Below are 15544 nucleotides of genomic sequence, written 5' to 3' on the forward strand. Positions count from 1 at the left end.
ATGAACACGTAACAACATCATCCAGCAAAAATAATCTGTGCATATTTATTTAAAATCACATACAAGTCTTAAACAAGAAAAATAAAAGTAAATGCTTGAAGATAAATAAAAACGCAGACAACTGATATATACAAAGATGGTAAACTTCGCAGCATTGTGGGTGTCGCCCTGCATCTTGTTGTTGTGAATCAATGCATTATGTTTCTGATTGACCCGCACATGCATTTTTCAGGTACAATTATTTCAGGATCCTCTCAACTCCCCACACTGTCTTGAAACAATTCATCCTGCTGCTGGTTTCCAGAATCTTCTTCTAACTCCTTTGGAGAGGTACAGAAAGAAATAGGACGGATTTCAGTATAGATATTAGCAGTTTATATTATAGAATTCATACATCAAACCATTGATTTTTTTAATATAATATAATATCCTTGCAACAAACAGAATCACAGGTGCTAGACCCCAGATCCCTGCACCGTAATGATACTATGTTGTTCTACTTTGTTTAGAGCTATACTTCAGATTATCATAATTTAAGGCTGACCCGAATACATAATTTCAAGCTTTGGATAATCATTGCAGTATCTCACATTGGCAGTTTCGATGGTACAGAAGTATTTGAATAATATTTAAATGTCCAAATACTAAACATACAAAGGATAACTCGGTTATTTGAATATTATTTTGGGCCTCTCCTGCCAAAGCACTGTTTACTTGATTGCAGATGAGGACTTTCCCATAAAAGCTATAGGCCAAGCTCCCACATAGGAACACAACATCAGATCACGCCACTTTGCCCAATACCTTCGGCTCCTTGAACTCCAGGTCTTCTCCATACTGAATAGAGAAGTCAATATTCTGCAGAACTATATTGATTCCTTCCTCATCGGAGCGGTCGAACGGAAGAAATCTCACCATGCTATAGTCATCAATCTGGTGACAAAGAAAGACAGCCATCGGCAAAATAATATTTCTCTTCAATCCAATACACAGATTGTTTTGTAGTGTTTTCGATCAAATAAGAAGATGAACCATAGTGTTAAAGATTAGAAGGAGAGCAAAGGAAAATACGACATGAAGACACCTCCAGTATAATAGATGTCAAAAGCACCGTAAACGATAGCTTGATTAAGTTGAACTTACCAGCTCACAGATAGCTTTAGTGAGCTTATCAAACTTCTTGCTTCTGAAGCTGGCCGAGTTATCTTCCATCATTGAAAACATATCTGGGTCCAGATATCTGATAGTTATAGAAAAAACATTTTAATCATTGTTTTGACTGAATGATGGATCTATATATTTAGGTGTCTATAATTAATCAATATAATTTTCTTAGCATAAAGAACCAAGTCTTACTTCAAAGAAAACAAATGGAAAGCATGGCTGACGTCATCAATATATTTGGTGAACATTTTCAAAATAATCTCGACAATGTACGTGCATTGTGTGCACCAGCATTGTATGTAAACCTGCTCCCATCATTCATGCCAAATATTCTACCATGATTAAGATCAACATTAAAAAATGGAAGGCCTGCCTTTGACAGATTCGATTGCGACCATTTCGCAAAACATGACTGAGCTCAGAAAGACACCCACTTCTCTATCTCCTTCTTGGCCTTGGGGCTGAGCAGGTCCATCTTGGTCATGATGTTGACCTGAGGGATCTCCAGAGACACCATGGCGCTCAGCGCGGCCATCACACCAGAGATGAACTGCACACAATAAAAACAAGGAACCGTTGACCACGGGAATTCAGTATGTTGCTTCACATTGTGCCGATTAGGCATTGAAACAAGGTTCCTCTAGGGAGAAACAGGGTTAGGAAAATGAGCTTCAGTGTTTAGAAACCTTCTAACAATCAGGTTTCTAGTGTATGTTAACACACCGATTGATAAGAAGCTTATCGTTTCATGTGACTAAGTTGACTCGAATAACTTCAAAGTAGTACAAATGCTGTACTCATTAATACTAGCAAACAAATGTCAATATATATTTAATAACAAATTTGACCAAAAATATATAGTATAACCTTGAAGGTCTCCACCATGAACTGCGAGTCCACCAGAAAGACGCCACACACACGAAACTCCCACTGCTGCAGTTGCTCCACCAGCTGTTTCATCACGGGCAGATGTGTGTAGAGCTCGATCTGACCTGTAGAGCACAACCACAGTTTGACAGGGCATCTCTGGTGCCACTCAAAAATGTCAATCCGAGCAATGAAACCTGATCACAAAGTGATTTGTAAAGATTCTTAAAAGATACCAATGTCTAATTAATGATTCAAATAATATAAGACCATAATATTATTTTGAACATAATAAAATAATACAGTGCTTCTGACTCGATTAGAAAAGGTCATAACCTAAATAAGGGACTCCAATCTACATTGTAACATGAATACCTGGTTGAATGTGATCATTTCTAATATTACGTATCAAATGTAGGACGCTACCTGGGCAGTCAAAGAGTATGTAATCGTCCTCGACATGGCCCAAGTTCTCCTCCAGCCAGTCCAAATTATTGGCCAAGTACTCCATACAGAAGACCAAACCTCCGTTTGGGCCAAACCTGAGAGACGGATCTTCCATCACATCATCTACCTGTATCAACTCACGGATATCTACAATCAACAAAAAAAACAAAAAAGTTTTGAGATGTACAGAAAAGGTGTACAATTAGTTTGAATAAATAAGCTACAATGTGGCCAATCTTTGTTGAGTCATCGATTGATGACTTAAGTCCATAATGGAGCAGCAGTTTATATGATCATCTCGATCTCACCTGCCATGACAGGATAGCTGAAATGTTCGGCAGCGGGGTCAAGATTGACCACTTGAACAGAGCGATTGATGGCCTCTGCATGTTGTACCAGAGTAGCGCAATATGTACTCTGAAATGCAAGCATACCGTATCACTTCAAATCTTGTATTCTCTATTTGTTACATAGTATATCTTGAGCAGAGCCATTCTGGCTGGGTAAGCATGCATTTCCCACCATTCAACTCAACTTTCGTTGATAAATTAGCAAATTGCTATTCTTACCTTGCCACTACCAGCCGGCCCCATCACTAACTGTGCGTAACGAGGCATTCTGCCTCTCCGGTCCAAACCTTTTCAGTTGGTGCTCACCTCTCGAAGATGGGGAGAAAAATATTGTTATGGACCTAATAAAGAAGCCCCCACGTTTATGAATAGCTATTGGATTTTCTTCTTCGTCCTCTGATGGATGTATCAATCACTGAAGTGCACTGCCCCCAGTAGATCAAAGAGGTGAACTGCAACTTGAAGACGTATACAAATATCAACAGTTGTTTACTTACGTAACGTTGATGTTCTACTGCTATGGCCTACTGTAATAAGTGCGTTATTAGCATCCAATATCTTCATGAGAATCAAAACGCTTGGAACTACATAAAACATTCTTACATAAAATGCATACAACATAGGAACGTACTAATGTATTTATTAATTTAGTAATGCAAGTAATGCTAATGCATTTTTAATTGTTGATCTATTTTGCTGATGTTAATGTCGCTGGTTGATCTATAATGTTGTTTTATTTGGCATGCCATCACGTGAACAAACTTGGCAAAAGACTGGCGGTCTGCCACGGTCGGTCATAGAGACGCGCACATTCTGGTCGGACGGCCCATAATTCATTGCGCGACTACGAAACAGCATATAATGGTGACGTCAGGTTGGGGATCCTGGCTTCGGACTATACGGAAACTCAACATGTATGTTTTAAAATGCAAGGTATGGCTGTGTTCGTTACAAATAATATTCTAAAATTAATTGACACCCAATTACCGTCTGCATGCCTAGGGGGGTTCGGTTGTTTCAGCGTTTAATAACATTAATTTACATAACTTTAGGTCGAGACAGACGCATATTTTAGAAGCTATTCAAATGGTTCGTTTAATGACAGGGCTATCACTAGCAACGTTAATAATACACACCCGTGTTTATTATCTATTGTTTTAGCTTACCTGTATTGTAAACACTGTTCTAAGCCTGTGAAATTAGTGCTGAAGAAGCTTGGCGTGAACGTCAGAAGCTCCTTTGCTGAGTGAGTCAATGGTACTGGCTAGTCTGTAATCAGCTGTTAACTTACCTTGACCGCCTGCTTGTCTCATAATGTCATGTTAGTAATGTCAAATTCCGTTAAAGCACCATTGAAACGTTTATGTAATCGTTGCTATTATTTTTGCCAACTGAGAAGCTAATCCTTAATGAAATCATTCATTCAAACGTTTTGGGAAAGTAATTCAAGACATGACAGGCTTCCAGAACATGACTACTTGACAGCAAGGGTTTAGATTGCAGATATATGTGAACTATGTTGTTTGTTGTCAGCAAATATAAAGGTTCAAAGTGAATTTTTGTGGAAAAGGGAGAGAAAGAAACATTTGTTTGGCCAAAACGGCACTGTCATTATAAGGGAAATACTGTTTATGTTTTATCCAGAAAGCCATATCAGCTTCTTCAATCGTCAGAGAACATTTTGGTCCACTGCATAATATATTTGTATTAACACGTTTTTCAAGCATTTGGTTTACACGTTTTTACTATTCATTTAGCAAAAGAAGAGCTTTCTGCATGTATTACATATGTACATGTCTCCAATAACACTGTGCTTCCCATGTCTTCAGAGATGTAGGATATGAGATCGTGATATGGAGGACGGCCAATGTGGGGGGGATCTGGAATACATGATCCAAGATGAAGACACCCTTATTGAGGGGGTCAGTAACCAGGTGCTTTTTGTGGTGGTGCTCAGTTTCGCTTTCCTTGGAGGCTTACTGACTTTACTCTGCAGGTATGGTATTAATATTCTGGGTTCACAATCCATTATTTTACTGGTATCTCAATGTGGCTTTGGTGAACTGGCTTGCAAGATTATTTTTTTTAAATGCTCCCAACGCATCTGCTCTGAGTAGCCAGATCCAGAAATCTAAAACCTAGTCATGGTATTTAGAAGGCTCACAGCACAGTGTTTATGAAAAATGTATCCCCTTGATCATAACTAAGGCAGGCGTTGGAATGTATAGCATATCTCTGTGTCATGATTGGTCAAACACCATGCATCTGTTTCTGTATTTCTAGATGTATTTACTCTAAATGTGGCATCTAAGGTACTGAAGTAAGAGAAATTATCTAAGATGGTTTATTTACAAAAATCATGCAAGGCACTCTATCTTGAGAGATTATTATTTTATTCAAACAACATAGGCCTTCTGAAAATACTTTTTGACTCAAGTTATGGCATATGATCATTAAACTTGTCTAGCTTCTGGTTTATGGTGTTATTCTACCAGATGCATGTTTCTATAGGAGTTTTGATTTTATGTTGAAAGCTGCATTGAGTAAAATGATCATGTTGATAGCGATAGCAAATGAGATTACATCAGCATGTCCTTTTTAGATTTTAAAAAGGTTTTTTTCGAAACCATCAACCTATTAAATGAGGGTTCTGCCCTTTGACCTTTGCAGGGAGGAACACCAGGACATTCATCCAGAGAACCAGGAGCACGTCCGAGCTGTTCGAGAACAGCTTCAGTCTGAGCAGGTGAGGAAATCACAGAGTCATCGTAGGCACAAGAAAAACAACACAGATCAGACTCTATAGTATTGGACAGACTAGGTAGATAGATATGTTAATTCATAAAAAAAAATGACCTTATTACATAAAGCGCCTTTTATTCATGTAGTGACATAACAATAACAATGATATAACCCAGGGATATTTTTTAATAATGTCTTATTTTTGGTAATCCTTGCGACTATGAGCCCATTGTGTGTAACTGTGTTCTTGCAAAGACCTCTAGCATATTTGTTTCGTGCAACCCCTAGTAGCGTTCCACTAACGCTCCTACCAAGTATGGCTTGCTTGTCTCTGGGCAGCTGAGCCTGTCCAGGTGTCCCTACAGTGGCTTCTTGATGACTCCATTAGTCTTTCCTGCTGCCATAGAGGATTACAACAGATGAGTAGCAGGAAATATGTGTTAATGCCTGATGACTTGTCTTGTCTTCATGGCCAAAATTGTGTCATATAGGGGAGTTCACTATCAGTAGTCGAAAATATTATGACTAAAGTTGAGTATAAAATCAAACCACATGATGTGTTACAATGGTTGAGTTGTATGATGAGTTTGTCAATAAGTGTAACTCACTTGAACAGGCTTTGTCGTTGTGTTCTGTATACCCATATGGGAATGTGATATGGTCGAGTCAAGTGATGTTTTGATCAGGTTAGAAAGGCCACAACATTCTACATATAATGGGAGTTGGTGCACACTTTTTTAACCACAGTAAAATATGATTGAAGTACAATCCAGCGCCACAGCAGTGAACTCTATATGGGAACAATGCATTCTGTCATTTCATCACAGCATTCTGATAGCATTGATGCAGAACAAACATAACTAGAAAATGCAATATCCTGCAGAAAATGCGGTGAGTGCTGTAGTGTAAAGTGAGGTGGAAAATATGTTTTAATAAAGCCACATAGATTAAGACATAAAGAAACGTTAAATGGCTTAAATCAAGGGATTTGAACAAAAGTTCAAAAATCTAAATGGAGTAAATAATGTAAACATGCACACCATTTAAGAAAATGTAAATGGTTGGAAACAAATAAAATGATAGCTGAATGAAAAGCGCAATGCATTGCTAAAAATGCAGAAATGTCCAATGTATTGCCCTGCACGGCTTGTGTGTGTGTGTGTGTGTGTGTGTGTGTGTGTGTGTGTGTGTGTGTGTGTGTGTGTGTGTGTGTGTGTGTGTGTGTGTGTGTGTGTGTGTGTGTGTGTGTGTGTGTGTGTGTGTGTGTGTGTGTGTGTGTGTGTGTGAGACGTTTAGTTACGTCTTAAACAGTTGACATACTGTACGTATTGACTCCCATGTTAAAAGAAAAATAGCATTTTAAAAGCAGAATATCTTAAAAAGTATAAATTACTTAAATAATCTGAAAAGAAGCACGTGAGCATTTATTTTCTGAACATTTAAAAATGTGCGTCTCTAGGGGAAAAATTGAGGAAGGAGATAGGTCCCAAAGTTTGTAGAGAATAATAAAGAAAGAATAAAACTTATGAAGAACAATAGTTGAGCACTGCATGTAGGTAACAAACGAACGAGTCAATTCATCCACTAACAGGAATATTCACTGTGATAGCCATACGCCAGTGAAGGTTTAGTGGCACTCCCATGATAAGCATATCAACAGCATAAGTTAACATAAATAAAGGAGGTAACTGTTATTTTAGCACACCTTGCTGCACAAAGCCTGTAATAGTTCTGCTCTGTTAATGTGTGTTATTCCTCTGCTGTGACAGGATGAAAACCCTGCAGAAGCCAGGCAGCAGTATTACACGGACATGTCCTGCCCGGTTTGTCTGCAGCAGGCAGTGCTGCCCGTAGAGACCAACTGCGGACACCTCTTCTGTGGTGAGAGCCAGACTCATATGCTGTGCTCAGGCTCCTTAAATGTAGTCTTCTGGATAGCCCCCCAGATGGTAAAACATCATCAAACATAGACACTGCTGATGGATGAGGCTAGGGGTACAAGAAAAGTAGGACTCTTTTTGTTCTGTTAATACTCTGTCCCCGCAATATAGGAAACACCTGGTCATGGTGTAATTCATTTGGTACCTTTACCAGGGAAATGTACTTTTGGTTATTAGTGATGTTTTTGGAAGCAAATCATTATGTTTGTGTAATAATGAGCAACGTGAAAAACGTAGAAAGTTTTATCAGAAAGGTACACAACTATTTACAGGTATTAGGCTGAGGATTGAGTGGTAAAACTTGAATTGAAACATATAGCATAGTTATAGCTGTGGTTGGTTATTCTAATAGCATTTCCCGAGGCGGCCACTAGAGGGTAGCCGTTTACATCTGCACCTCTAATATTTACCTAATCAATGGACATTGATGCAATCAATGGACATTGATTAGGAGTCTTGTCATAATATCTTCTGCATATCATTTGTAAGATCAGGCTTCGCTTTAAATATGGGAATTTTTTCACATCGTCAAAAATGATGTGGTGTTTAAATGTGTTGTATATGTTTTGTTTGTGTATGTGTGTGTGTTTTTTTTAATTTATTTATCATTATCTAAGAATACATACGAGTTATTTAGTTAATGAAGGACTATGCTGTGTTGTTTTGCAGGTCCCTGCATCGTAGCCTACTGGAGGTATGGAACCTGGCTGGGTGCTATACACTGTCCCATCTGCAGACAAATGGTAAGAGTTGATTCATATGACTATCATTTTAAATTAACATTTTTTATTATCTTACCTGGATTCTTCCCCAGCTTCTTTATTTTTAGCTCAATAGAACTACAGCAAATCACAACTCAATGTTTATTTACTAACAAAGGTTGATAATGCGGCATTTAATATTTTGTTAATAAATTTCATGGGAATCTTTCTAGAATAAAAATAAAAGCTGCCTTGCCTCAAAGTACACTGCACGTACCCTTACCGCACAAACGTAGCAGTGACCCCCCTCTTCACGGCTGACTCCAAAGCAGAGCTCGGTATGACTCTAGCACCAATCCTCATCATGTGTCCCCTGTCCCCCTTGCTCCTTGTGTCCAGGTGACGCTGCTTTTCCCCCTGTTCCAGGAGCACGACTCCCCCCAGCGGGTCCAGGATGGGGAAGCCGTGCCCCAGCTCATCCACCGGGACATCAACGACTACAACCGCAGGTTCTCAGGGCAGCCCCGATCCGTGAGTACCCCGCAGCTCTGCGTCCTACCCAGATACACAATCCAATATGATCAGTGCCCCTGGGCCATGTGGCTTTTATTGTAGACTGGAATGGTCGGATTTTAGTTGGTATTGTAGATATTAAAGGGGCACAAATCTGCTGAAGATGCATCTAACATCTTCAAACGGACTGTTAAGTCAAAGTATTAACAGTATTAACAGAAAAGCAAGGACTATCTTACATCGAGTTCAATCACGTGCCACGTAGACGCAGGCAGAGTGAGAACCTTGGGGTTCAAACCCCAAAAGTAAACTGGAGAAGCGCAGCATGAAGACCCAACCTATGCACCTTGTGGCTCTCCCTCCCGCTCAGCTGATGGACCGCCTGCGAGACGTGCCCACGCTGCTGCGCCACGCCTTCAGGGAGCTCTTCTCCATGGGAGGCCTCTTCTGGATGTTCCGCATCCGGATCCTGCTGTGCCTGGTGGGCGCCCTCACCTACCTGGTGTCCCCGCTGGACTTCCTGCCCGAGGCCCTGTTCGGCCTGCTGGGCTTCATGGACGACTTCCTAGTCATCCTGCTCCTCTTCGTCTACATCTCCATCATGTACAGGGAGGTGGTGACGCAAAGGCTCAACGGCTGAGCGGGGGGGATGGGGGAGACGTCCCGTGGGCGATGATCTCGACATTACCCCGACACGGAAGGAGAACTAAAAATGAGACTGGAAGAATCCCAGCGGAGGAGGAATCTCTTGGGACTGGTTATTGTTTTGTTTTGAGGGATTGGAGTTTGAGGGTTTTTTTCCACATCAGTATGTACAATCCATGTACACAGATGCCGCAATACCTGGTGTTGTAACCTGGATGTCTGTCTAAACAATACTGCATTGTAATCCATTTTTCCACACTGGTCATTTCGATACTTTTGTCATCCATTTTTTGACAGCATGTTGGACAAGGCAAATACTGAATGAAACATATTGCAGCTGGCACATTGTATTTTGTATGAAAATGCATTTATTGCAATATAAACTAATGTGAATTATTCTAATTGTACTTAACTTGAATTTGGCATACTGGCATCATTCTGGTTTGAATTTGCTAATCTGAACAGGATATGTGTAGTGTGTTTGGTGCCTTGTTCAAACATTTTTTTGATGAAGAGTCTTTATCAGAAACAGTGATATCACACTGAAATTAAATAAGGTGGCTCTCTGTTGCTTTTTGGAATGTAGGAGCAGAATTAAAAACAATTCAAATGATTCAGTAAAGTTAGTTTCAGTAAAAAGGTTGTGTTTTTACTTTCACCCAGATTATCAAAAATGGGTAAAGAAACGCATATGGGCTTGTTCTGTTTGGTATCCTGATGTTAGTGAATTGGGGAGGGGGAATCATTATTTGCATGATTATTATGCATTTATTATGTTCATTATTAAACAAATAAGGGATTTCTTACCGAAAGTTTTTGCTGGCAACTGGTAGTGCATTGCATTAATTGAATTGCAGCTGTTTAGTTTCTTCGTTTTATATGGAAAATAAAAACTTGCAATTGATTGTATTACTCAATAATTTGTAACCTAACGGTCAGAAACTGGAAAAAAAAATAATTAAGAAATCATACAATCAAATATGATTGTGTAAGACGTGACATTTATGAATGACGAGTGATGATTGATGAGTTTATGAAGCCAAACTTGGGAGGTTGTTCATTGGAACCTTCCTAGACAGCCGCCATTGGATGTTATGGCTTACGTCACAGTGGGATTTATTGATTGTGTGCGCGTGCAACATACGATTATTAATATACTGGTGTTGATGTCATACACATTTCATAAGAATAAATTAATAAGGATAAATGTATGGTGGCAATGATCGTTTGAATCGCACAGATGTAAGACTATGATTATGTCAGATCAGATGTGTGATCAGCGTAAGGTGTGTGCTTTATGCATGCTTTATGTTGGCCCATAGTGCACTTAGAAACGTTTCCATTCCTTTGTCACAGCTGACGAACCCACACACCCTGTTTTGACACGCAACATATTCATGTCATAGTGCCGAAAATAACAATCAGAAGTAAAATAAAAAAAATCGACATTAAAATCGAAAAAATGTGAAGTCTAATTAAACATTATCCTAGCTTCATGGAAGATAAACAATTACATGGCATGCTATATAACAATGCGTTATTGACTGATTGATTGATTGTGTTCGGTTATAAAGCTTCATCATAAGTGTCATTTATACTGGGGACATTGAGGACATGTCCCCATAACTTTTTGTAATGGCAGATTAAGTCCTCATCACTTTTTAACAGCATAATTGGTTAAACATGATCTGAGTAATAGCCTGACGTTGTTGACATTATTCCTTCTGTTTCTATTTTTGGCCTATTTTAGAGCAGTGATACATTTTTATCGCTGGGTTTTCGACAGAAGGCTAAATGTGATATTGGCATTGGATTTGATTCCAGCTGTGGATGAGATCTGCATACATGGACTATTGTGCGGTCGAGTATTTTCGTACGGTTCTTGCCGTAATGATATACCCGCCCTGACTTTAAAACAAGCGTCTTCAATCTTGTGAAATATACAACTAATAACATTATTCATTCGCAATACTTTCTCACCCCGTCCACTCTGATTCCCAGTTTGCCTAACCCGAACAATATAAAGGTATGCAAGAAGGCGAAAAGTATTCTCGGGTTCTTCTTTAAAACCCATTGGCCCTGTGCGCCGCGGCCCGCCCCTCAGCGACCTCGGACCGTAACGACACGCGAGGCGCTGAAAGCGGAATATGTCAGTGATTGGCCGGACGGATTTGCAGCGGAGATCTCCTGAGTGTACGAGGCACATTACGTCGCCTGTCTCTGTTTTGCCACAAAAGTCTTCGGCGACGATGAGCACTTTGGACCGAATGGAACTGTGTGAAAGCCTATTAACATGGGTAAGTCGTGTAAAGGAAGATTATTGTATTACGTGGACTGACACACGGCCCCTAGTAGATACTGGTTATGTTAGCATAGCATTCCAGGCTAATGTTAGCAATACGGGCTACGTTGACGTTAGCTGCTGTGTGGCTGTCGGCCGGAGGATAACACAGGCATACGCTGGTTACGTATACGGAATGTCAGTATATGTGTGGTTGTTTGGCTCGGCTAACGGTGTGTTGGTAGAGAAACCGCTGGTAAAACGTACAGGGATGTCCTTTTTATTTAAATTTTACTTTAATTGATAATGTCAGACATCCGACATAGCTATGCTTAAACGCGATCTGGGCTAGAAAATTCTCGACAGATCATCACTGAGATTTGCTCTTCATCGCAATTATGCCAACCGCTAAGGAGCCGATCATCCAAGGTTCCGGTGTATGTAGTTTTGTGGACATTGTTGGGCAGGTGAATTACGTAGTTTGTCATACCTGCGTTTTTCCTATATCTTATATACCGTAGGGTTCTTACATAAACAGTGTAAACAATTGATGGTTTGCATTTGTCCTCTGATTATGCGTTCAGCAAAACCTAACGAGACACATTGAGCTACAGCACAACAGTGAGGACTTTGTCTTCAACAAAATGATTGACATTTTGGTAGCTCGTGTTTACACTGGCCTGTAGTTTAAGAAGTCCTATGCTAGATACCATCATCATATGGTTTTCATTACTCGACAGCACTCTACTCGAGTCAAAATTATTTCCAAATAGTCCATATATTAGTCTGCATGAGGAGTTTTGCCTTCAGCATTTACAATTGAGACTTGTTGTCAAACGATGTGTGTGAACATTTTACATCCGATCTTGACTGAAGGCTTTGCTCTTCATCGCTATTATACCATCCGCTAAGGAGCCGATCATCCAATGTTCCGGTGTATGCAGTTTTGTGGACATTGTTGGGCAGGAATATTACGTATATATATACCTGCGTTTTTCCTATACCTTTTATATACCTTAGGGTTCTTACATAAACAGAGTAAACGAGACACATTGAGCTACAGCACAACAGTGAGCACTTTGTCTTCAATAAAAAGATTGACATTTTGGTAGCTCGTGTTTACACTGGCCTATAGTTTAACGTCCTATGCTAGATACCATTATCATATGGTTCTCTACTTACTTAACAGCACTCTACTCAAATCAAAATTATTTCCAAATATAGTCCATATATTACTCAGCATGAGGAATCTTGCCTTCAGCGTTTACAATTGAGACTTATTGTCAAACTCTTGATGTGTACATTTGACATTAGATCTTGACTGATCCAAACACAAGCCCACAGCTAAAAATACAGATATGAGCGGGCAGGGATGCATATGACAACATTGTTATTCTGGTCTAACTAGTGTAAGGCAAGAATGCTGGAGGATTCAATCACTTACACTCCTATATCCCCATAGAGACCCGCCACTTGCCCGTGTTTAACCCATTAAACTAAGGACATGGCCTTTAACTTACTCTCCTGGGTATAATTGTCATTATAATTGTGCAATCATCTTATAATGCAACATCAGGAGCTAGCCATTCTCCCTACTACAAGCCCTTCTCTTCACCAGATTAGTATATTTTATTTTGAATGTAAAACCTCGAACAGCTTGCAACGATGCAAAAGTGTTGTATATGGTTATGATTATCATAATCTCTATGGGGTCTCCTTTATGATTCACAATCAACTGTGAAGTTGCTGTTGTAAATGAATGTGCTTACACCTTGTTAACGCCCCTGTTGTCCCTACAAACACCCATTTGTCCATACATGGTCGTTGACCAAATGGCTGAAAATGCCATGAGAGCCTTCCCATCACCAACTGCATTTGGATGATGCCATGGTTGCCTATCAGTGTAATGGAATGGATGGATGTGTTTCTGACCACATTTGTAGTTAATCTTGTGTATGTATTGACCAGACTCGTGCTCAGGGCTGTGTTATCAGGCCCCTAGCCAACATCTTCAATACAGAAAAATGGAAATGATGAATGAACTAAATATGAAATAAAATTCAATCTTCACACTGGTCAGCCCGTTGGAGCCAATCCCACTTAACCTCTACATTTTGTAAATGTTTCAGTATTCTGACATTGAAATTTGGAACCCCCAAATTAAGTTGTATTCTTGTCTTGTTTATTGCTTACGCCTATTACGTATTACTATCTCTGACCAACTATTCAGGAGAAAGAACTAATTTCTGTCTATTAAGACGTAGTCTCACAATTCAGTTTTTAGATTAATATATAAATTCTGATGGCAGAAGAGCTATGATATTTTTTTTCTTGTTTCGACCAATCATGTTGCTGGAGGCAGGGATCTCTGAGCGGCGAGCGCCTATTAGCGAACACAAACTTTAACTGGTCGTCAGTGTAATGTGTTTTGTTGCATGGTAATGGTGAGAGTAAAAGGGTCCTTTTGATGAAATTGTACTTAATCTGCTGAAGACTGTTGTTCAATGCCCAGGGATTACTATAATCACAATGAGGTGATTCACGATGACACAGTAGACTGGGATTAGCCTAGAACTGTCTCTCCAGAAGGAGTTGTACCGACAAACTCAACCCAAGTCCCAATGGTCCAATCTGGGCTGCCAGAATAATGCCCTTGACTGAAATACTGAATGCTGTGCTGGATTTGGCACATATGGTTGCATAGTCGACAATGGGATGGAAGATTAAATCAGCAAAATACTTTGAGTCCCTCACCACTGCAGTAGTGTTGGCTGACCTGGTTTGTTGACCCCAACACAAAAACTGATAAATATTAACCAAATACATCTTAAGACCAACACATGTGGACTAAAGTTTGGGTTTATATGCTTTAGTCCTCCTTTTTCTCCCTCTTGCTGTCATTTTGTGTGTTCAAGGTTGCAAGGGGGTACCTTGGTAATTGTTTTTGCCTAGCATGTTCTATTGTTTTGGTCACCCCCCCCTCCTCTCCCCCTTTGGCTCTGAGCCAGTGCTGTCAGTGCCTCACCAAAAGCAGGCTGACTGAAAGCTTAATAAAGAAATCTGGCATACTTGCAGATAGTGACGGCCTGGCATGAACGGGAGAAAAGGCCTCCTTCATTCCTCTATACATGCTTTGGTTACAGATCACCCTTTGTTTTTTTCTGTCAGTACTAATTGGTGGCTTACGAATTGAGCAGCTAATCTAGTTCTGATGCAAAATCAAATTTAGATGTTGCATTCATTCCAAGATGCTTGTATGTTTCTGCTCGAGGGATGTTGTTCAAAGCCTGGAGGAAATTACAATGTCTGTGCAATTTTCTTAGCTTTCATGTGGTCTATGAATTGTTATAGGTAAAAGCAGATATTTGAAATATCTAGGGATTCTAAAAAGTGTACATCTTCTGCAGTGTTTTAAACATTTGCAAATACATTCAATGTTTACCAACCGACAACTGTGATTCATGATTTGAACATTAATTGTGACCTCAGATCGTTTGAGCTGCTAGGTCACAAAAAGGTGAGCGAAGCTAAGCCTTGCTAGAACATCATGTGTGTAAACACACAAAGCTCTCTTCATTTGGGGGGCCGGGGTGGCCCTTGTTGTTGCCCCTATGAACAACTAGCATGTTCGTAAGGAAAATAGCCTGGCTGTAGGGAACTTTACAATAGGAGATTATAATAAAAAAAGGATGGGGTTTCCGACAAAAGGTATTTCATTTCATTTTAGCAAACAGATGTAATGCATAGTGAAGGCCAAATGATTCAACCCAACTGCTCACACAATTAATTTTAACAGTAAGAGATGCAATACAGTACGCCCAATGTGTGGAACATGGCAGCAATAGCCTTTGTTGCTGGTATGATCACACTGGAATGTCAACCCTCTCGCGCTAA

General features: G+C 39.8%; 3 protein-coding genes across 8 annotated transcripts in view; 2 read left to right on the forward strand and 1 right to left on the reverse strand.

Annotated features, from left to right (window-relative positions):
* Positions 1 to 20: 20 nt before the first annotated feature.
* On the reverse strand, positions 21 to 3571 carry gpn3 (GPN-loop GTPase 3). Its single transcript, XM_060049775.1, has 8 exons — positions 3048 to 3571; positions 2787 to 2895; positions 2458 to 2625; positions 2032 to 2156; positions 1599 to 1714; positions 1144 to 1240; positions 805 to 933; positions 21 to 320 (listed from the first exon to the last, which is right to left on the reverse strand). The coding sequence occupies exons 1-8, from the start codon at positions 3093 to 3095 to the stop codon at positions 255 to 257; spliced, it is 858 nt and encodes a 285-aa protein (XP_059905758.1). The 5' UTR covers positions 3096 to 3571; the 3' UTR covers positions 21 to 254.
* Positions 3572 to 3639: 68 nt separating this feature from the next.
* Positions 3640 to 10278, forward strand: rnf170 (ring finger protein 170). Of its 2 annotated transcripts, none has more exons than XM_060049776.1 (7): positions 3640 to 3761; positions 4658 to 4824; positions 5499 to 5574; positions 7340 to 7451; positions 8180 to 8253; positions 8611 to 8742; positions 9095 to 10278. In XM_060049776.1, exons 2-7 carry the CDS (start codon positions 4682 to 4684, stop codon positions 9362 to 9364), a joined length of 807 nt encoding a protein of 268 aa, XP_059905759.1. In that variant the 5' UTR covers positions 3640 to 3761; positions 4658 to 4681; the 3' UTR covers positions 9365 to 10278. The 2 variants fall into 2 exon arrangements, with proteins under 2 accessions (XP_059905759.1, XP_059905760.1); XM_060049777.1 differs by having other exon boundaries at positions 3667 to 3742.
* Positions 10279 to 11432: 1154 nt separating this feature from the next.
* hook3 (hook microtubule-tethering protein 3) overlaps positions 11433 to 15544 on the forward strand; it is a 28671-nt gene continuing 24559 nt past the window's right edge. For 2 of the 5 annotated variants that reach the window (XM_060049781.1, XM_060049780.1), the window contains exon 1: positions 11498 to 11666. In XM_060049781.1, coding sequence (XP_059905764.1) covers positions 11517 to 11666 — 150 coding nt within the window. In that variant the 5' untranslated portion in view covers positions 11498 to 11516. Of the gene's footprint in view, positions 11667 to 15544 lie in introns of all 5 variants that reach the window. The other 3 variants (XM_060049782.1, XM_060049784.1, XM_060049785.1) reach the window with 2 other exon arrangements.

The sequence above is a fragment of the Gadus macrocephalus genome, chromosome 4 (genome assembly GCF_031168955.1).
Source record: "Gadus macrocephalus chromosome 4, ASM3116895v1".
NCBI classification, from domain to species: domain Eukaryota; kingdom Metazoa; phylum Chordata; class Actinopteri; order Gadiformes; family Gadidae; genus Gadus; species Gadus macrocephalus.

What these genes read in the sequence shown, in the direction of transcription:
- gpn3 (XM_060049775.1), bottom strand. Translation starts at nt 3,095, where the DNA reads ATGCCTCGTTACGCACAGTTAGTGATGGGGCCGGCTGGTAGTGGCAAG. An exon ending in GGCCGGCTGGTAGTGGCAAG is followed by an intron (nt 2,896 to 3,047) that starts GTAAGAATAGCA and finishes CTTGCATTTCAG; the next exon opens with AGTACATATTGCGCTACTCT. An exon ending in CATACTCTTTGACTGCCCAG is followed by an intron (nt 2,157 to 2,457) that starts GTAGCGTCCTAC and finishes TGTGCTCTACAG; the next exon opens with GTCAGATCGAGCTCTACACA.
- rnf170 (XM_060049776.1), top strand. Translation starts at nt 4,682, where the DNA reads ATGGAGGACGGCCAATGTGGGGGGGATCTGGAATACATGATCCAAGAT. An exon ending in TTACTGACTTTACTCTGCAG is followed by an intron (nt 4,825 to 5,498) that starts GTATGGTATTAA and finishes TGACCTTTGCAG; the next exon opens with GGAGGAACACCAGGACATTC. An exon ending in GTCCCATCTGCAGACAAATG is followed by an intron (nt 8,254 to 8,610) that starts GTAAGAGTTGAT and finishes CCTTGTGTCCAG; the next exon opens with GTGACGCTGCTTTTCCCCCT.